Here is a 22,090-nt window from a genome sequence, read left to right on the forward strand (position 1 = left end):
AAATTACAGCAACCATTTATCAACTATCTGCTATATGTCAAATGCTTTACAGGCATTAGTTCTAACCTTTACCACAATCCATCTGGGCAAAAGATTAATATGCCCATTTTACAGAAAAAGAAATACACTCAGAGATTTTAAGTGACCCAGAGGACAACGCAATCTCATTTTCTCCCATTTCCTTCAATGTTTTAGTTTACAATGTAAGAAATGACTTGTCCAGTCATACAACCATTTCAGCTGATTTATTCACTGAATGAACCAGTATAATTCATTCATTGTCTTGGATTTGGGGAGATACAGCTTGACAGCTACAAACAGTATGTTAAGTGTCAATGAAATAATGGAGTATGGGTTGACTCGGGTCACCTGAAAGATTCCACTCAGCGGGGCCCCAACATCCAACTGGTTTTAATAATTAAATTGATCCAGATTTCCCAAAGCACATAGCTGTGGCTACATTCTGTAAGTTTGTTGTGTACCACCAAGTCTTGTGTGGGTGTGCAAAAATCAAATTGTCATCCTCAAGGTTAAAGAGGTTCCACTACCCTAGTCTAAAAGAAAAAAGCAGTATTCTTGTATGACTGTTCTAGTTCCAAGAGTAGCACTGAATGTGGACGGATGATCATTCTGCAGCTTTATTTACTGTACCCTTTTTTGACAATGAGAAGATACACCAAAGGATTGCACTTTGTTGAAAATGATAGTCCACAAAGGCAGAAGTTTTCACGCGTCATAGAAGATAAAAGAAGTCTCCTGTTACCATTCGGGAATGGCATATCTCTTTAAGTTCTTCCCAATGGCTTTTAAGGCAATGAAGAAACCAAGGAGCATATTTTTCTTGCCATCTTACGTGCTGTTTTTAGTCTTTTTCTGGCAGCATGCCTGGAGTGTGAGGGTTGGTCTCCAGATAGATCTTTAAGTCTTTCTCCTTGCCAATTACCATCACTCAAATACCCTCATTATCAGTGGGTATCTTAAGCTCTGGGTTACACCTCCTCTTTATTCCACTTCCAGAAGTAGAGCTTCTAAAACAGATGCTTCTATTAATGTTGCAACTCAGCTGACCAGGCGTCTGTGCCTAGAGATGGAGTTGGAAAGACAAAGAGTTTCTGAAAGAAAAGGTAAATAATTTAAGGATAAAATTCTTGTATACAAAAGTGCATTTCCTCTACCGAATATGACACAAAATTTAATGCTCTACAAAGGAGCCAAAATTTCTGAAAGTAAAACGATTTGTGTATATCAATATTAGATCCTTTATTTTGCTTACATAATTTTACACGGAGCCTCATAGATAACAGTACTATCTTTCATCTCATGTTTTCCTTCATCCCACACACTCTAACAAACATCCAAATAATTTTTCACTCCTAAGATATTTCCATTTCTTAACGTCTTTTTAAAGACATAAGCATATTTTTGTATAGAAAGAAAAGATTGAAAGGGAATTTAATATAAGTCATGTTTATGTTAAAAGATGAACTGAACTGTTATGTTATAAATATGTTAACATAAATATGTTTAAAAAAAAAAAGTCAGCCGTCTGTATCTGTGGGTTCCACATCTGAAAATTCAACCCACTACAGATGGAAAATATTCAGGAAAAAATATTTCCAGAAAGTTCCAAAAAGCAGAACTTGAATTTGCTGTGCATGGCAACTATTTACATAGCATTTACAATGTATTAGGTATTATAAGTAATCTAGAGATGAGTTAAAGTATATGAGAGGGTGTGGATAAGTTATCTGCAAACATTATGCCATTTTATATAAGGAATTGAGCATCCTCGGATTTTGGTATCCATAGGGGTCCTGGAATCAATCCCTCGTACTAAGAGATGACTATATATTCCTCTATATATGGGGAAAATACTTCATATAGACCAAAGGAAGAAATAAATAATTTCCATTCTGCTTGGCAGCCTTACCAAGGGTTTCCAGAAGCTGGCATTTGATTCTTAAACTTGGCCCAGTGGTGGCCCAAGACACTCCTAACTTAGATAACAGAATGAGCAAAGCCACAGCAAAAGGAAATGGGAAATCGGTGGCCTGATGTGTTGCCCAGTGGGATTCAAGTTATCAGCATGTGGAGAGTTTGGCAAGGTGGAATAATTCAAGATCGTAGAAAGTCATCTTGGGATTTATTCTGTCAATAAACAGGAAATACTAGATGCTCTAAGTAATACTGTCTCCAATAAAGCTCACTTTATTTGCTCAGACTTTAATCAACCAATCAATGCTTTGTTGAGGTGACATGGTCCATTTGACAGTTCTCCATCCAGTCTCACACTTGTGTGCCACCAGAGCTGGCTGCAGCTTTGCAGCCCCAAATGAGTCACTATGTTGATCTTGAACCACCAGAGTCGTAAAGGTAAATCTGAAAAAGGAGGTGAGCTACCTCATCTTCATCTAGTCTGGAAAGAGAGTCAGGCTTGGAGGGGCTAAGTGACTGGCCACCAGGAAAAGACTGCAGACATAGAAAAAGGAGCTGTCTTCTGGAATACCCTCCCGTTCTGGGTTGTTCTTATAACAGTTCTCATTGCTGTTCCTTTATCCTCATCCTCCTTGCTCTCATTTTATCCTTAAGAGAAGAAAAAAAAAATGATCTCTGTTTATATGAAAACAAGCTAGCCTTTGCTGCCCTAAAGAGGTACTGTAGGGTAGAGAAGCCAACTGCGCTTAGTTGGGTGGAATGCGAGGAGTGTAGCACAAAAGTTTCATTTCGCCTGGTTAAGTATTGGCCATGGGCTGCATCAATTGAGACAATGTGTCATATATTTAGTGGCATGTGGCATTCCATGGCATGGAGCACTCCCACATCATTGCCAGAATTTCTGGTGCCATTGGCTTGAACATTTCTTGCCTACACTATTTCCAACGCCATATATGTGAGATGAGGTCCTCCATCACCTCTTAGGGGCTTCCCAGGTGGCGCAAGTGGTCAGGAATCCACCGGCCAAAGCAGGAGACGCAAGAGAGGCACATTCAACCCTTGGGTCAGGAAGATTCCCTGGAGAAGGAAAATGGCAACCCACTCCAGTACTTCTTGCCTGAAAAATTCCATGGACAGAGGAACCTGGTGAGCTACAGTGTATGGGGTCCCAAAGAGTCGGACATGTATGGGCGCACGCGCACACACACACACACACACACACACACACACACTACTTCTATCTCAAATACTTCAAGAATGTCCCAACTGGTGGTGCTCCTGGGTGGGTAGTGGGGAGAGGCTGTTTTTGTTTAGTTGCTAAGTAGTGTCTGACGCTTTGTGACCCTATGGACTGTAGCCTGCCTGGCTCCTCTGTCCATGGGATTTTCCCAGGAGGGTAGGGGGTTGCCCTGGGAAACCTGGAGGGGGTTACCGTTTCCTTTTCCAGGGGATCTTCCTGACCCTGGGAACGAACCTGTGTTTTCTACTTGGCAGGTGGATTCTTGACCACTGAACCACCAGGGAAGTCCGGGGGAAGGGAGAGAGGAGGGGGAGGAGATAATTAACTTTTATTGAGAGTATGGCAGGACTTTATTTTTAACTCATTTCAAACATGGAAAATTCACAAGAAATATACAAATCTCCTGTACACCCTTACCCTAGATTCACCAGTTCTTCGAGTTTCGCAGCACTTGACTTACTTACCATTTTCTCCCGCTCTTCCTCTCCATAATTTTTCCTAAACAATTAAGGGTTGGTTGTATATATTATGCTACTTTATCTATTTACATTTCAGTGCATATTTTTAACATAACTATAGTAGTTATCAAATTTAGAAAATTTAATATTGATAGAATCCTTTTATCTAATCCAGAGACCACATTCCAATTTCTCTTATTGTCCCAATAATGTCATTTACAGTATTTTTTTTTCCAGTACAGAATCCAGTCCAAGACAATGAATCACAATTTTCCTCTCTCTCCAATCTCCTTTAATATGGAATATCTCCTTGGCCTTTCTTTTGAATAATTCAGGCCAGTTGTTTTATACAACGTCCCTCAGTATGGCTTGTGTGCTGTGTCAGATGACTACATTTAGGTTGTGCATTTGTGGCTGGAATACTAAGAAGTGAGGTTGTGGGAATTCCTTGGCAGTCCAGTGGCTAGGACTCTGCACTTTCACTGCCAAGGGCTCGTGTTCCATCCCTGGTTAGGGAACTCAGATCCCACCAGCTGCATAGCAGCCAAAAAAATTAAATTAAAAAGAAGTGAGATTGTGTCTTTTTCCATGTATCATGTTGACAGCAAATCATGCGTTTTGGGATGATGTTAGTTTTGATCACTTGGTGAAAGTGTTGTCCATTTTCTCCAGTGTCCTTCTGTATAATGTGAACATTTTATTCTTCATCAACTTTCCTCCACTAATTTTAGAATTCATTGATGGTTCTTGCCTAAGTTATTTTTTTCTATGATTGTTGCAAAGTAGTGTTTTTAAATTTTTCATCATCCCTTCTACATTTATTAATGGACATACTACTATAAAAAAGAACTTCCTCTCCTAATTTATTTGTTATTGTAGACTCACAGATTCTTAATTCATTATTTATTACTGATAATTTAATAACTAATGATAAATTAATTATTAATTTATTTTTGATGCCCAAATTAACACAGATTTGGCCAGTGGGAAACTATTTCAGGCTGGCTCCTAGCTCTCTTTTGACAGGCCCCCATCATTTTTTTGTTAGCACTTCCTCACTTATACTCAAAATGTTCCAATCTCATTTTGTACCTTTCCTGTTCCAGCCATGGCATCTGTAAGGCATCATGATAAATAAATAATTTCCTAACAAACCTACAAGATAGGTACTATTAGTGTTCCCATTATACATATGAAGAAACTAAGACACAAGAGGTTAAATAAATACTCCAGGGACATAGAGCTATTAAATAGTGAAGCCACAAATGCTGCTTCTGGTCATGTTTCTCTTCCCAGTCTTCCCACCCACACACCCCAAATCTCCCCTCCACAAAGTTAGCAGGATGATAAACCTCGAAAGGAAACACTGAACCTCTTCACCCCACAGCAGTGCCTTGGCACCTGGCATTTGCACACTAAATGTTAGTAGAAGTGAATGGAATTAAACTGACAAAAAAATAAGTGAAAAAACACTACCACCACTCATTCCTTTGGCCCCCTTTATTAGTGATCTGGCCGAGGGAGCATAAAAGGCATTTCCAGCATAAAGTGAGAGAAGAGAGGGTGCTATCAGCTTGGAGGGCAGCCGTGAAGGTGCCTCAGACCATATCCACCACCCGCTGTGGTCAATCTGGATCCATTTATCCCCCAGGAAATTCCACTTCTGCATCTGAAACTCCATCACAAGTCTCTCACTCCACTCTCCTACGTGCCCCTAGATCCCTAGATCGCAGAGCCTCTCTGTTCCTTTATTCCAAGAAAACATCCAACCCTGTATCAGATTTTACTCCCAGTCTGTCAAACCGTATGTCTTCCTTTCTGTCTTTATCCAATTTAGACCCAGTGGGCTCAATAATTCAAATACTCCCCCCCCACCGCTATTCTCAACTTCCTAACTGCTCTTTCCCTGCAAACTCTTTGGATTTGGAAGAAACCACACATCTCACTCCTTCAGTGAAATTGCTGAGCACTTCTGGAGAAAATTGCACAATGATATGGATGGTTGGCACCACAAATCTCCCTTGGCAAGGTTCAGCAGTCTTTTGACCTGGTCCTGATCAGCTTCCTCTCCCACTCTCCTCAGTGATCCTAAGCTTGCACCTCTCTTTGTATCGTTTCCCCACCTCCCCTTTTCTCTGAGTGCTTCCTATGTCTGGGGAAAAAACCCAGACTATCAGGCAGGACCCGTATCGCCTTCTGGGCCCCACGTCTCTATCTAATCCATCTAGACACCAACCTTCCCTTCCTTTCCTCTTGTCTCAATGAAGAGGTAACTTTTAACTTTTACAAAACATACCTTATGCTCTGGATCCCAGCTTGTACTATGACCTCCCTCTATTAAAATGTATCTTCTTTTTCCTATACCCTTATTTGTCAGTTCATCTGTATATCTTCTGTTTTACTACTTTCTTTTTAACCATTTAAAGAAGCTTAGTTCTCTCTTTAAAATTAAAACATCCCATGATCCTACGTCTTCCCTTTATCAATTGTTGTATTGTTTTTATTTTTCCTGTGAATAAGATTCTTAAAATTAGCTTACAATGACACTGCCTCCTTCCTCACCTCCTTCCACTCCTCAAACTGACTTCAATTTGCCATCTATCCATACCATGCCACCTTAACTACCATCTCCAAGGTCACCAGTGACCTCTTAGTTGCTATATCCAGTGGACACTTTCCAGGCTTTATCTTATTTAGCTGCTCCCTCACTTTCATGTTTTTCCTTCAAAAAACATTTATTAGACATTGAGGATACCATAGTGAACCAAACATACCTGACCTTGTCCTTATGGAATGGCAGTTCAGCAGGAGAAACAGACATTAAACAAATAATTCCATGATTAATTATTAGTTAAGTGTAAATGTGATAATGCTTCGAAGAAAATTTTAATGGTATTATGAGAATAGAGAATCCAGCCTAATCTAGAGGGGGAATAACCAAGAAAAACTTCCCCGTGGAAATGGCATGTAGTTAGCCTTTTTAGAGATGGGAGATGGCAGAGGAGAGAAGAGAAGAACCTTCTAGACAGAGGGTATGGGAAGTGCAACAGCCCTGGGGGTAGGCAGGAGACAAGACTATCACAGCAACATAGAGATGGACAGTGTGACTGGATCAGGTGAGCGACAGGACTAAAATCCGTCAATCTTGAGTTTATCCTAGGAATGGTATATTTCCATTGAAGGCTTTAAAATAGGAATACGATGGAACCAGACTTGACTCCAGAACCCCCAACTACCAAGTCCAAGTGATAGTAGCTTGGTGGTGGGAATGGAGATAGAGGGAAACAAAAAAGGTAAAGATGCATTTAGGGGGTAAAATTATTAGTCTCTGGGAATTGATTGCATTGAGGGAAGTGTTAGTCAGTCATGTCTGACTCTTTGCAACCCCATATACTGTATGTAGCCCACTAGGTTCCTCTGTTCATAGGATTTTTCCAGGCAAGAATACTGGAGGGGGTAGCCATTCCCTTCTTCAGGGGATCTTCCCTACCCAGGGATCAAATCAGGGTATCTGCACTGCAGGCAGATTCTTTACCATCTGAGCCAACAGGGAAGCCCATACTAATATTGTTTAGATACATGATTAATAAAAGTAAAAGGGTCTAAATTTCATGGGTTGTTCATATATGGTCCTACCCAAGCTAGGAGGGAGGGTGGGGCATTTACTAGTCCAATAATAATAATAATAATAACAGAAGCCACTGATATTTATTGAATCCTCACCATGAATCAGGGCTTCCCAGGTAGCTCAGTGGTAAAGAATCCACCTGCCAATGCAGAAGCCACAAGAGATGCTAGTTTGATCCGTAAGATTGGGAAGATCCCCTGGAGGAAGAAATAGCAACCTACTCCAGTATTCTTGCCTGGATAATCCCATTGACAAAGGAGTCTGGCGGGCTACAGTCCAAAGGTTGTAAAGTGTCAGACTGTGCATGCACACACACGCACCGAATCAAATACTAGATAAATTCCTTCACGCATCAACTCGTTTGATCATCTCGTCATAGCCCTATGAAAAGTTTAGAAGTGTTAGTTATTGCTTAAGGTCACATAGTTAATTAGTGACTGAGCCAGCATCTAGACCCAGACAGTCTTACTGTAAAGGTTTGTCTTATATCACCGGGCTCTCCTGCCTTTATTAGTTAAATCTGCCTAGCCCCTGCACTTAGCAGCTCTGACTGCCAGCTTCTTCTCTTTGCTGACCTCTTTTTAAAAAGTTAAAAGGGGAAGAGTTATTCCTCAACATTATCCTTAATTGATAGAAAACAAATGAAATGAACTATTTCTTTTCCAAACACTTCGAGTCTGAAAGAAAAATAAGTGGAAAGAAGATAAAATTTGTTCAATCACAAGCCAAACTTCATTACATTTTCTTTTTTATAGAAAAAAGAATATATAACTATGCCACGTCTACTATATGTCCACATTTCTCTCTATTTTTTGGTGTCAGTGCTATCTTGAATTATAATGTCTAGATGGCAGTGATCAAGTTAAGGTTTGTGCAGTGTCTGGACAAAGGTATATATATTGCATAATACATAAACACTATTTGTAATTATAATAAGGGTAAGTTCTAGAAGAGGTAAACAAGGGTATAAAATTCATCTTCTGTATGGTTATTATTCCATTTATATGAGAAGTCCACTAAATTCACTGAACCATATCAGGCCACATCTGTTTGAAAACCTACCAGTTTTTATGAACATTAAATAAAAATGGTTAGATTTAATGACCATTTATCATATTCATGCAAAAATAATGAAATGGAAATGTAGCAAAAAGGAGGCCACACTGATAAAGAAAGGAGTTGTAAATGCTAACAAGTTCCATATTTTATTTTTTATATTTTCAAAATTAAATATCTGCTATTTATGCTTGAGAACTTTCTTTAACTGGAGGGCATTTTCATTTTAGTGTTGTTTCCTTTCGTGCTTAAGTATTAAGCAGCATGGACTTAGAAAATATGCTGAACATATCTATACATAAACTTTACTCACAAGAGTTGGGTTTTTGAACCTTAGGAGAAACTGCTTGGATGAACAGTTTTATCACAAGAAGAAACAGCGAACCTTACACAGAATGAAGGAAAAGCTGGGGGTGGGGGGAAGGGAGAGATGGGTAAGTGAAAAAAAGTTTTCCTTGCTGTTATTTTATAGGTGAAGTAAATTCCGCTTGGATTAGACCTTCCAAGTTACTATGACAGAGGGTAAAGAGAGGTGGAGAGGAAACTTGGAGTGGCATTTTTGACAGCAAGCTACAGAAATAACAATTTGACAGAAGAGGCCATCATAAATATAAGATCATCTCAGGCATGAATAGGATTCCCGTTAATGTAGAAAAGATGAAGCACGTGTAGGATTCAGTTGGGGTGAATGGAACATCCAGGCAGGAAGCTTACCTAGAATCAGGCTGCCAGTGCTGAACTGGCATCACTGACCCCCTGGACATGACCTTGAGCAAGCTCCCGGAGTTGGCGATGGGCAGGGAAGCCTGGCGTGCCGCCGCAGTCCACGGGGTCGCAAAGAGTGGGACCAGACTGAACTGCCCTGCAGTGCTGAAGTCAAGGAACGCTCATTCGTTTAAATATCCCTAGGGAACATTTTTGGAGATTTTGAAGCACTGCTCTCAGTTATTCCTATTTATATCTGTTTCTAGCTTGATTGAGCTAATGTGTAACCAATAAGGTTAGAGTTTCTATTAATACAAAGTTTGTTTTTGTGCCAATCCTGGGATCTATTTATCCTTCAGGTAGAGGAGAGACCTCATTCTTGCCTAATCAATACAGACATCACAGATCAACAACAAATCTTCATACTGGCAAACAGAGCAGTCGATATCTTATTATTATTTAACAAGAATTCCATTGTCAGTTTGCTGGGAAGAAAAATATTAGTGGAAAAATGTGTGTGTAGTATTATAAATACTGCTCTAATATAAAGGGGAGAAAATGGGAAGAATCCTCTCATATGAAAAATCAACCTCAAGACCTTTGGGATCGTGTCAGAAACTAGAGCTAGCTAGGTATATGAGTGGGATGGATCAGTTGCCATCTTTAGACCTCTAGTTCTTTGTTGGAAAGATAAGAGGAGTTGGTCAGACTGTCCACAAAGCCTACCTTTCACCTCCGAAATCCATGACAAGTAAATATTCTATTTTGAATTTTTATTAGGTTAAGGATTTAACAATCAGCTGAAACAGGACATGTTCCAGAAAAATAAGAAATGACATGTTGAAGAGCATTTAAATTGAACAAAACAGATTTGTATGTGTGCCACTATTGATATACAAATGTTGAATGTGTTTTACTGTAGCTACTGAGTGTGATTGATAGGAGATGCATCCATTTCAAGGTTTGTGAATTTAAGTAAATTGTTGTCAGTGGTATCGCCTCCTTAAAAAAAATTATATCCTTACAGAGAAGAGACAAATTGAGACAGGATATACATAAAGCATCAATTTAGCACAAATATCCACTTCCAATTGTGAAAAAAATGTGTTTATGTATGTAAATATATATATATATATACACACACACACACACACATATATATATGTAGTTGGGAGTTTTTCAGAAAATTTGAAGAGCATTTTTTAAATTGCTTATGCTTTTTAGAATGCTTAGCATTTCTGTTTTGAAAACAACTTGTCTTCCTTTTCAAAATATATGTGCTAAGCTGGCTCTGATGTCAGAGTGAACTACTTCCACAAGATTGGGTCGGCCCCTACTCAACAATTCTGTTACAGAAAAGAAGTCAGTGGTGAAAGGACAGCTGTGCTCACTGAGTCTCAAGTCCTCAGCTCCTCCTCCAAAGCACTGTAAGACCCTCTAATGTAGAATCAAGAGGAGCAAAAGAGGAGGGCATAGTCTGTTTTTTATTCAATTATTAAGTCCTTGTCATAACCCTTTCCCTTTTTACCTTGACCCTTTCTTCCTCACCTTGCATTTAAATTGCCTCAATTTGGGACTAAAATACGAGAAAGTCTGGTGCAATAAAGGGAAAAAAAAAGCAAAGAGGTAGAATGCTTTTCTTTTCATCTCTTTTCCACTGCTGTTTTCTTTTCCCCTCTTTTTTTTTTTTTTCTGTATCTAACTTAGACTGTATTTATTTAAATCCTCTTTATATCTAGGATATTTTAGGTTTTCAGGATTTTTACACTGAACAAAGAAGCTTGAAATTTTTAAAATGTGTGTCACAAGTATTTTATAGATATGTTCAATTTAAAACATAAATGAATATCAAGTGGGAAAGTACATAGATTTTCCTCACAAAACATATAGGTATCTGTTTTCATCTTAAAAGATATCTTTAAATTTTATAATAGAGGCCACTAGAAGTAAGTTCATATTTAGCAAGATTAGCCAAAAAAAAAAAAGAAAAAAAGGTAGGCATTTGATGGGGGCCCACCCTGGGTCTAATTTAGAAGCTTCCATTTATGTCATGTCAGATTTGGGGAGACTGAACCCTCACTGAATGCATTGGTTTGACTGTCTCCCAAGCTTCACACCCAGGGTTCATGACTGCAGTTCCTGGCACGGTCATAAATATTCATACCTCTACTAATAATTTGCAAGCCAAATTCAGTTGGCTTTTTTCACCCCATCAATCTTATAATTAATAAGGGTGGTGCTCTTATTTCACTTTCCTCCCAAAGAAAAGATAAATGAAATAAAGAGTCATCCTGTAAATTTAAATAGGAGTGCCTCTCACTGATTAAAAACTGATGTTATCATATAATAGTGGAAGAAGAGGCTTTAGCTATTTCACTGGTGGCTGGAGGGAGCGATGGTGGGGAGGGGGCAGCAGATTAGAGACAGGGAAGCATTTCCAGATGTGGCGGCCTGAGCCTTGATCTGAAGAGCTCCGTTATCTGTTAAATAAATGCATAGGAGAACTTTGTGATAGTATGTTAAAAGTGAGTTGTAGGGTATATATTTACAAATTGCACTCTTATCTGTTGTTTAGATGGATGGACATTAAATATAGCATGCTAATATCCAGGGATTTAGATTCTAAACACTATGGGTTCTGCCTGCAGTTTACAAATTTAGAAACATTTTTTAAAGTTGTTCAGATTTAGCGATCATTGTGTCTTTAAAGTGACTGCCTTTGCATTAAACTGATGGCTGTGTTTCTAAATGGAAAGACTTGGTCTCCACAGAAACATTAAAAGAGGCATACATCACAAAATGACTTTACAAATAAATCATGGTACACAAGACGTGGTGCAAAATGTCTGCTCCCATTGGATTTTCGAAGGTCATTTATAGCAAAGCAGGAAAATCAAATTGAACATAATTTAGAAATAAAATTTTGATAATTGAGCTAAGTAACTTGAACTTGTCAATCACCTGTGACCTTATTCTATTTACACTTTCACTTCAACATTCAAAAGTCCTAAGGCCGCTGGATAAGCGTCTAGTATTAACAACTGCCCGTGCTCTGTGGCGGGGAGGCGGGGTGCGGGATGGGAGGTGTGGGGGCTGGCAACATTACCCCTCTGTTCAGATTATTCAGTCTGTTTTAGAATTAAGACACCTGGGTCTATGAGTAAATGAGAAAAGTTAAACTTTGTAGTCAGCTATTTGCCTCTAACTTTCCTTAAGGGGAACTTACTATAAAAATGCAGCACTGTGTTATATTTGTGAATGGGTTAGATTGTTTTAGGAGCTCTTGTTGCTTGGGTTTCCTCACTGAGACCTCTCCCCCTTTTTATTTATGTGAAGGTGACGTAAGGGGACATTAGGCACTCTTCATGCTCTTTATCCTTAAAGCTTATATTTAAGTGTCCTGTCCCACAAAAGCACATCATGTTCAGGACAGTCCCTTAAAAATGTCTAAACACGGTGTACATTTTAAGTTTTAAAATGTATTAATTCTGCATGAAAATAATCACATGTTTAATCCATTGCTCTTGTCTACTGACATTTAAAAGAGGGGAGTAAAGCGGAAAGATGCTCACCTAGTTCTTTAACCAGGCCTCCTCATGTTCCCCTAGCCCTAATCTGTCAGCTGCTTCAGGGGGGACACCAGGCTTTGAGGGCCCACAGACTCCTGACCAGCAGCCCAGGCTGGGAGTCAAAGACACGTTTGTAGAGTTCTCAGTGGGTTTGGGGGCTGTGAGTCTTACTCTGGCCAGGTTTCTTCCTGGGAAGTCTGGGGGGCAATTGGCTTGCTCCCAAGCCCTTCTCAGCCTTCTTCGGCTGAGCGGAATCTTGGAAAACTCACTGTTGGATAATAGAGCCTCTCTCTTCTCTTTTCCCAGACTCTGTTCCAAAGCAGACTCAGACCCACTGAAGCTTGTGGGGACCTCCTGGGTCTTTGCTGTTCCTCTCCCAGGTCATCAAAGCCACACAACATGGCAGTTTCCTACAGGGAAGCCTTCGAAGGATGACAGATCCAGGGATGACAGGGTGATTTCATCCACAAGGGGTGGGGATTGGGGGAGGGGGGTGCTCTGACAGTCACTCTTTTTTCTGGTTCCAAATCTACTCCTGGAGCTAGAGGCAGGTCTTCCACCCTGGTATCACCAGAAGTCACCCCACGGCCTTGAGACCCCCATCCCAGCAGAGACTGATGGCGCGGGCCGGTGCTGGAGCAGCTGGGCTTGAGCACTGCCTAGCGATCTTCCCTATTTTTAATGGACGATGCAGGAAGCCGAGGCACCTGCCCTTCTGGCTGCAGACTTTCTCGCGCACCAGTGTGGGACCGCTGGCAGTCACTGCTCTGCAACTAGGAGGTGTCTGCCCTGTTCTGCTTCTCCGAGTCCAGGGAGTGGTTGGGACCTGACCATCTCATCCTAATTCCCTTCCCAGCAGTCAGGGAAGAACCCAGGGGAAGAGAAGAAGAGGAGAGTGAAAAGCAACGCTCCCCTCCCACCCACAACTCCGGGTTGTAGGTGGTGTCCTCCTCGAGACCTTGAGCTATGGGAACCTCGCTCTGCAGGACACCCCAAGTTCCTGGGGGCACCAGCTGTGCTCTTCCTCACCAGAGGCACCTCAGGGCACCTTGCACATAGGTTTGATGTTTTTCCTTTCCCTTTATTGAAGACTGGCCGCAGAGGCAAGAGAATAGGGTAGGGAGCTGCCGCTGCTGCTGCTAAGTCGCTTCAGTCGTGTCCGACTCTGTGCGACCCCACAGACGGCAGCCCACCAGGCTCCCGTCCCTGGGACTCTCCACTGGAGTGGGGTGCCAGTTCCTTCTCCAAGGGCAGGGAGAGGAGAGAATAATTACTGAGCTTTGTGGCCGTTTCTGTGATGTGTGCCTAAGTCGTTCGTGTGTGTGTGTGTGTGTGTGTGTGTGTGTGTGTGTAACAGAAAGAAGGAAGGAGGAGAGGGAACAAGGAAAAGGGAGAGAAAGAGGGAGAGGGAGAGGAAAATGGGAAGAGAAAGAAAGAAGTCTAAAGAACCACAGAGGAAGGCGATCAGTGGAACCGAGAGACGAACCAGACCCAGTTAGCTACCCTGGCTTCACCTCATGGGTCTGGAATAGACACGGATAGCTTGGGGTTCATTTATCCCTTTTTGTTTGTCAGTCTCAAGAAATTTCTTTGTTCCCCAGGACCCGAAGAGAGAGGCTGGCAGGAAAGCGGGGCTGGAGTGGCCGTGGACAGAGGTTCAGCCAGGAGGGCTGGGCTCCATGGTGCTGGGTTTGTGCCCGGCTGGACTGCCTCACCGGCCGGCCTGAGGGCCTGCCTTGCCTTCAAACCCTTCATCTAGGTGAGTGCCTGAGGCTTGCCTTCCACCAATTCAGCTTGTTTTCTGTAAACACTGAAATTACGAGCTATGTTGACTTATTTTTTGAAGTCACGTTTGCCTGAGATTGTATTTACCAGGCAAAGTGGAGAGCTAAGAAGAGTTTGGGTAATTTCAAGTGAAAACTGCCACAAATGACAATTTGTGTGAGAGTGAAGATGGGGCTACTTTAGACAGTGACCTGGATCTGGCTCTGTATTCGGATAGAAATAATCCCACCTGTATATTACCATGTGCCTGTACATGGCATCATCAATATCTTAAACTTCCCAATTCTGTTGGATTTCAGAGTGAAAGGCTGACACAGACCAAGAGCCTACTTCTGTGTGAGTGTGTCTTGGAAAAATACTTTGGTCCTAAGAGATCTGCCGGAAATACTAAGACACAGGAAACAGAGGAGGAGAAAAGGAAGTTCACATTAACTCTGGGAGAGAGGAGGGAGGGGAAGAGAAAGCTCCAAGAGAAAAGGAGAAATGGAGACAGGAGGAGGGAGGGCAAGATGCAGGAGGAGGAAGACTGCGGTTGGGGGGGATGGGAGGGAGGCTAGAGACAGAGACGGAGACATTTTCACACGTGCAGACCAAGGGCTTTGAAGCCCTCGACCCCGACCCCCAAACCCAAGTGCATCTCACAAAACAGGTTTGGCTCGTATTTCAGGCCGTCTCCTCGCCCCGCGTCCGCGCTCCCCGGGGCCCTAATTCACTCCTGCCCTCTCCACACAAATGACATTCGAACCCGGGAAAATAATTGCATTAGAGCAGATTACTTATAACCGATAGTTATCCGTCTTTTTCTGTTCGACAGAAGTCTATTAAACTCAGCACAGCCTTTACCAGCTGAGCTCTAGAGCGCGCCTTCATTAAGAAAATTAAAATCATACTTCTGAATCTAAGCAAAGCCTGCGCAAGGTCTCCGAAGCCTGCGTCAAACCCCCGACGTTTTTCAGAAACCCGATTTTCCCGCGAATCCATCTCTGCTTTTTTGGAAACCGTAGGTCAGGCTGGGAAGATTGAGAGTGATGACAATTACTCCAAGATAGGGATGTCTGAGCTCCGGAGGTACCATCTTTCTTCGCAGCCCCTCCCCCTGCTCCCCGGACGCCTCTCCTCCTCGGATCTTCCTCGGGCGCTTTCCAGGGAAGGCACCACACCTCTGCAGGTGTGACCCGGGCTTGGAGAGCTGGTGGGCTGCGGGAGGCGGGAGACACGCGGAGGTGTGGGACTGTGGCCCCCGAAGCTGCGTGGGTGGACATCCCCAGCCGACATCTGCGGCCAGAGGCCCCTCTACAGTGCACACCTCTTTCACACACACCATAGCGTGCAGAGGGGACACACTCTTCCCCTCCATTGCATTTCACACTTGCTCCAGGACCAACGTGGCCTAGGGTCCTTTTGTCCACCCGGGCACCTGGAGCCTGGCCCGGGACTGGGCGGGCAGCTGCGTGTGCCTGGGACAGGGGACCTCTTCCTTTTGGTGGGGTCTTGGCTTCTGGGGTCCTGGTGGGGTTTCCTCCTTGGTTTAGTAGGAGCCTCAGTTCACAGTACCCCTTGATGATTGGGAGCACCATCGGCCGCGCAGTTCCCCGCCTGTCCTGAGCCTCTGGGAGGGGAGGAGGGAACAGGTGGGGAAGGGGGCAGGGGCCACACTCCCTCCCCCGCCTGTGGTCTCAGGGTAATAGTTCCCAGTGCTCCAGCCGAGGGGGGATCTCCAATTCCAGGGTAGGAGAGCTCTGTGCTCAGTTTGGAGGGGGCGCGATTCCATTGATTTTTCGTGGCATCTGAAAATTTATAAGGTTTGAAGAATAATTTTTAGCATGGTTTATTTATTTATTTATTGTTAGCCACCACCCTGCGTTTCAGCATTTTGCTTTGTAAAATGTTAATTACTCTGTATTTCTCTGAGAAGTCTGCCCAACTTCAGGGCTCTAAAGGAAAACACAACGGCTTTGGCATTTTTTCCGGGTATCCTTTCCTAGGGCTCTAAGAGCAGAGATGCACTGCTTCCTTTTTTTTCAGAATGCCCCGTAATAGAGTTCTCACCCCTCTTTATGTCTAATGAGGGCTTTGAGGTTTATTAAAGGAAAATAGCACACACCCCCTCAGCACTCAAATACGGGATTAGGTGGAGCTTACTTGAAAGTGTATAATACTGTTGTCCCTTGGCAAGCGTCTAATTCTCTTTCCCATAACTTCTATTTGACAAAAAAATCCTACAAAATTCAAGTGATGAAAGTCAGCGAATAGATGTGGGCAAGTGAACATCCTTTTACATCTCCACAGCTTTCAACCTGCTAAACTAGAGGATGTTAAAAAAAAAAATCAGGGAAAAAGAAAATAAAACAAGTGCACCTTCACTGTTGTTAGTGTTTTTTCTCATCAAATGTAGACACATCATTAGATTCCTTTTTCCTTTGTAGCAAAAGATGAGGAAATCAGAAATGAACAACAGCCTTTTAGCAGCAGCAAATCCAAGACTTTTGAGATGGTTTTCTTGGAGTCTGTTTTCCCTTCTTTGCCCTTCAAGCAAAACAGAAAACAAAGATAAAAAGGAAGAAACATCATTCCTAGTGGAGAGTTTATTTTGTTGCCACAATAAAAGGGTGGAGACAGTTAATAGCTATTTGAGATGATAATGCTTAGTGATCCCATTCATTTAATCATAATCTTCAAGTTGTTTAAGATTAATGGCAAGAGGTGTTTTTGGTCTCTTCCTAAGGACCTTTGTATTAATTTACTTAGAACACTGACCAGACTGTCAATGTCTCCAAATTTCATTAAGTCGAACTGAGACAAATACAATGAGATTTTCATGTTTTCTTTTTCTGTGAGAATATTTCCTGGAATTATTTTTATTTGGATTCAGCTGCAAGGGGCGGGGGGCACTTGCTTCCTTTTCTCTATTATAACTAGGTGGAAATAGATATGTCAAATATGTGTGCTGCATATGCACACATCCACACATATATTTAAATGAACTCTATGTACATATCCACATATATATTTAAACTAATATAGTTTACAGATAACTTTCCTTTCACTTCTGAGTTTAATGAAGACTTTTCCAAAAGTCAACTTCAGTGACAGGAGACAGGTTCTGCTTCAGCCAGACCAGGATTTATGTTTAAGTAGGTTTGAAAGCACCGAATGTCTTCAAAACAGACAAAAAATAATGAGAACACGTTGGAGTATAAATATTTAACTTTACCTCAGTTGTCATAATAGCCCCAGCAATTCTTCAAACACAACCGGAGGACTGAGGCATCCCTTCACTGGCATCAGCTCGGGCTGCCTCCGCCTTGCCCTAGGAGCGCTGGTCCCCTCAAGTCCCCGGGAAGTTGCCCTTCCCGGAGCATCCCCAAAGAGGAGGATTGGAGAAGGCGGGACGCGGGGCGGGGGAGCCTAGGGAGAAGTGAGGTAAGAGAACGGATTTTCAAACTCTAAGGTCCTGATCCTCTGGCAAGAAATGAACAAGAGACCCACCTTTCCCTTGCCGTCCTCCCTGCCCGCGGTTTCTTCCCCTCATTTCTCAGAGCAGTTTTCACAAAATCCCGCAATCAGGTACCTTCAAAAAGCATCCCGCCCCCCAACTCCCTACAAACTAAAGTCGTTCCTCACTACAGATCTACGCTCTTTCGGTGGGATCTGGCTGTGGTCAGAAGACTTTCCGCGTCAGAGCTGCTCGGTCAGCGCGTTTCCCGGGGAAGAGAGGCTGGTGGCGGGTCTGCCGACCCGAGGTTGTCCCGGCTCTCTCGCTACCTGCGCGCCCTCGTCGTACCGTGGTTAGCATTCGGGAAGATGCACTAGATGCCAAGAAAGCGCCTCTGTGCACCGAAAAGGTTGAAAAATAACCCCAGCACTCTCATTTAATACCAGTCCCACACCTTGCACTGGCGTGAAGCACCCGGGGAAGATCAAGTGTCAAGGACAGTGGCAGTTTATTTTGGTGCATTTCAGTTCTCCTTTCCGTTTCCAGCAAAACACAGTGGAGAAAGAAGAAGGACCTTTGGAGAAAAGACCTGTGTGTGTGTGTGTGTGTGTGTGTGTGTGTGTGTGTAGATAGGTAGGTAGACACGATGACAACTTTCAAGCACATTCTCTATTTAAAAGCAAAAACAAAACCAGACAGGGGCTGAGATTTCCTGGCGGTGCAGCGAAGGGTCATTCAAGACAAGCAACTGTCTGAATTCCGAAAGCGGTTTCTTGAGACTTTACTGAAATAGTGAGAGTTCCCGGGAGTTTAATTTTGCAAGGCTGTAAAATGTTTTGTATTGGCCTCTTTTCCCATCAGATATCCATTTAAAAAAAAAAAACAAAAAAACTTCTACAGCATCTATTAAACATATTTCCTTGGACTCGAAATCTACAGCTCGGCAGAAACAAACAAGTCACAGCAAAACCCCGGAAAATAAAGAGATTTAGAAGAATACCTGTCCCTTTCTTAGTCATTTGATAGTTTATTCCCTGGAGGCCAAGTGAAGTGGGGGTTTGAATTTTAGTTTTCGTGTGTTATTATTATTTTTCTCATATATTCACTTAAATGTTCAGCTTTGACAAACTATTCTCCTACCGCGGGGTTCTTTTGCAGAACGGAGGTGGGGGTGGTGAAGTGAATCAGTCGAGCGGAGCGGGGGTGGGGAGCGCAGAAAAACACGCCTTGCTTCGCAGGGGGCTGACGCGCAGCCGTCTACTCCATTAGCCAGCAGGGGGCGCTCTTACGTTATCTCTGGACCAGACGGCCGAGCCGCTTTGCGCTACAAGACGGGCTTTGCAGTTTTACGCAGCTGCAAAAGGAAGGGGGGCGGGGGAGTGCAGCTCCTAAACCCTGAGCAGCTCTTCCACTTGGGTTATTTACCCGCTGTTAGGCAACATACCTACGGCTCGCTTTGCCTCCCCACTCCGCTTATAGTGCACCCCTCTCCCCATCAACCCCCTTTTCATCTGCATCTATGAAGCACATGTATAATCTCTCTCCCTAGCCTTGAAATATACATTAATGCAACTTATTAAATGCGCCGACGAATAGTCAACATTTTTTTCGCCTGTTAGTTCCGCTGATCCAAGCAGGATTTATTTGCAGATCTCACATCCCGGAGCCATAATGCGTGATTTTTTTCCCCTTAAAAGAAAATTGGTCAAATGTTGACAACCTTTAAGCCAATCTAACGCTCAAGATTAGTGATGGGAAACTAATGAGAAAATATCAGATCGCCCGGCCTGAGGGCTGCCAATTAAATCTTCGCTGATTGAAAAATAAAAGCGGACTTGGGGTGTGAGCCCAGCTCAACTTCAACTATTAATTTAACATGTTGCCGGGTCCGTGCCTTCTCTCCTCTAAACAGCTTCCTGTAACAGCCCTTCCTCCTCTCTCATCCCTCAACCTAAAAGTCAAATGTTATTTCTCCGAATATTTCGAGAGGTTCATATCAGGATGATCGTTTCTTACACCGTAAATATTAGGCCTTTAAGCAATATGATTTAACTAATTAGAAAATTTACATCATTAAGTCTCAGGGAGAGAAAAAAGAGAAACAAATCTGCCAGTCATTTTAAAGGAGACAGGCACTATTGAAGTGTGAAGAAATCGGCTCTAATTCAAAAAGGCAATCGGGCAGAAAAAGCCCTCAACATTACCCTGCTAGTTATTAATCAGAAAGGGTTCTCTCTGCTCCCCACTCCCCCTCCTCTCTTAGCACTGAGTTTAAGTTCGTTTTTTTGCCAGTGGCCCATGTCATATTTATATTGAGGTTTTGTCTGCTAAAGGATTGAAATCTGAAAATGTTTCAATATGAAGAAATCAGAATCCTCAAAGGGGGGAAAAAAAAATCATAGAATCACCTTTCTTCCAGACAAGTAAACCTGTTGTGATAAACAGTCCTCACCCCCTCTTTATTTTTTGTCCATTCTTTCTTTTTTCCTTCCCATTAAGTTCCTATTTTGAAACCTGCTTGGTGAGAACGAGATAAAGTCTTTGTGTTCCGCTCCCCTCCCCCTCCTTTCTTGCACCCCTCCTTCCGCCAAAGTGAGAAACTTAGACTGAAAGCAGAAAAGTACAAATACATTAACAAAGCCCCACTCACTTGATAAAAAGGCCATGGTCTAGGCTTACATGTCAGGAATCTAAGAGAAGGGGAATCAATCCGGTGGGTCTCCGGACAAAAGATGATGAACTAGAAATTCCCACCACCTATGTATAACATTTAATGGTGTATGTGAGTAAAATGAAAAAGAAAGGCAGATAGGTGAGAATTATTTTAAAGTGCATTGTGGTGGTGTGTGCCTTTTTCTCATCCTTCCCCCCCACCCCTTCTCTTTTCAAGCTTAAAACAGCAGCCTCATTATAGCGAGGTGCCCCTTCCCACCATACTCTTCCTTAAGCCCTTGGCCCACCACACACAGAGTCCTTCCCCTCGTCTTCCCATTCCCAGCAAATTAACTCAAGAGGGGACTCGCTGCAAAGGAACTTTGTGAGTAGTTCCATTTGGAAATCCAGCCCTTCCTGGCATCTCAGAGGACTTGTCCTTAGACACTGGGTTAGAAAAATTAATAGCAAGCCTTAGGTATTCAATTTCCCTGCATTATTATTTATTTTTAAATTACAAAGAGGTCCCAAAGGCCCGTCTTTTTTTTTTTCTTTTTCTTTTTCTGCCTGGCTCAATTCTTCTCTTATTTGGTACCCTTGGAGCCTCATTTTCTTATCCTCCTTTCCATCTTACAATCTTAAAGTTTCACAACCTTGCTTCCCACCAAGTCCCTGGGCCTGGAATTTTCAAGTCTCTGGGCTTCTGCCCGCCTGGAGTTGCTCTCCAGCGTTAGTTCAATGCCATTCCTCACCTTGCCAGATTTCAACTTTGCAGGGGACAGCAGTAGCAGACCTGGGCTATTAACACACCACACTTAATTCTCTGCGGGAACTTTTACTAGGTGGGACGTGTGGAAGGAGAAAACATCTGTAAACAGTGAGCTGCTCTTGAGGGTGGGGAGTGAGTTCTGACAGAAGAGGCCGGAACGCATATAAAATATGGCAGAATTCGTGAAGGATCTAGATTGGAGTTACATTTTGGTGATAGAAGGAAAGGAAACAGAAAAGAGTGGGGGACACTGGGAAGAATCTAGAATGCTCCCCAAATTTAGCTTTCTTTCTGATTGTCAGGGAACAGATGGGAGTCGAACGTGCTCCTCTTTGAGAAAGATTAGAGTAAAATGGACACTTCTGTCACTTTCAGGAGGCGGGACACTGAGAGGTGAAAATATACAAGACAATGGCCTCTGGCCTGGAGGGCTCCCCTGGCGGGCTCCCACCCTTAGCCCCTTCCCTCTAGGAGCCCTCCTTACCTTTGTTGCTTGCATTTGATCTGACACTCTGGACGTTCCTGGGCTAGGTTCTTTGAGAGAAAAAAAAAAAAAAAAAAAGACCATGAGAATCAACCGGTCTCCTCCAGCATCTACTCCGAAGCCAAGAAACATAACAATAAAATTTACAGCGCCTTTAACAACTCGCAAGTAAAGCATTAAAATTCTATTTAATTGAGAAAATATTGATTTTTAAGCCTAGCAAAAGCGAAATCGTAATTTAGCTGCAAACTTTCAGGCGGGAATATAACGTATTATGTCGCCGTATTATGGATCCACCGTATTATACCTATGCAACATCACATCTTTAATTGCACTACTTTATGAAGTGATAAAGACAAAAGATAACCCGACT

General features: G+C 42.6%; 1 protein-coding gene across 2 annotated transcripts in view; it reads left to right on the forward strand.

Annotated features, from left to right (window-relative positions):
- The window catches only part of CDIN1 (CDAN1 interacting nuclease 1), a 288,076-nt gene extending 274,118 nt beyond the window's left edge, over positions 1-13,958 (forward strand). For both annotated transcript variants that reach the window (XM_070468973.1, XM_070468975.1), the window contains one exon: positions 12,898-13,958. In XM_070468973.1, coding sequence (XP_070325074.1) covers positions 12,898-13,093 — 196 coding nt within the window. In that variant the 3' untranslated portion in view covers positions 13,094-13,958. The remainder of the gene's footprint in view (positions 1-12,897) is intronic.
- Positions 13,959-22,090: the final 8,132 nt, after the last annotated feature.

This window comes from Odocoileus virginianus, chromosome 6 (genome assembly GCF_023699985.2).
Source record: "Odocoileus virginianus isolate 20LAN1187 ecotype Illinois chromosome 6, Ovbor_1.2, whole genome shotgun sequence".
Taxonomy (NCBI): Eukaryota; Metazoa; Chordata; class Mammalia; order Artiodactyla; family Cervidae; genus Odocoileus; species Odocoileus virginianus.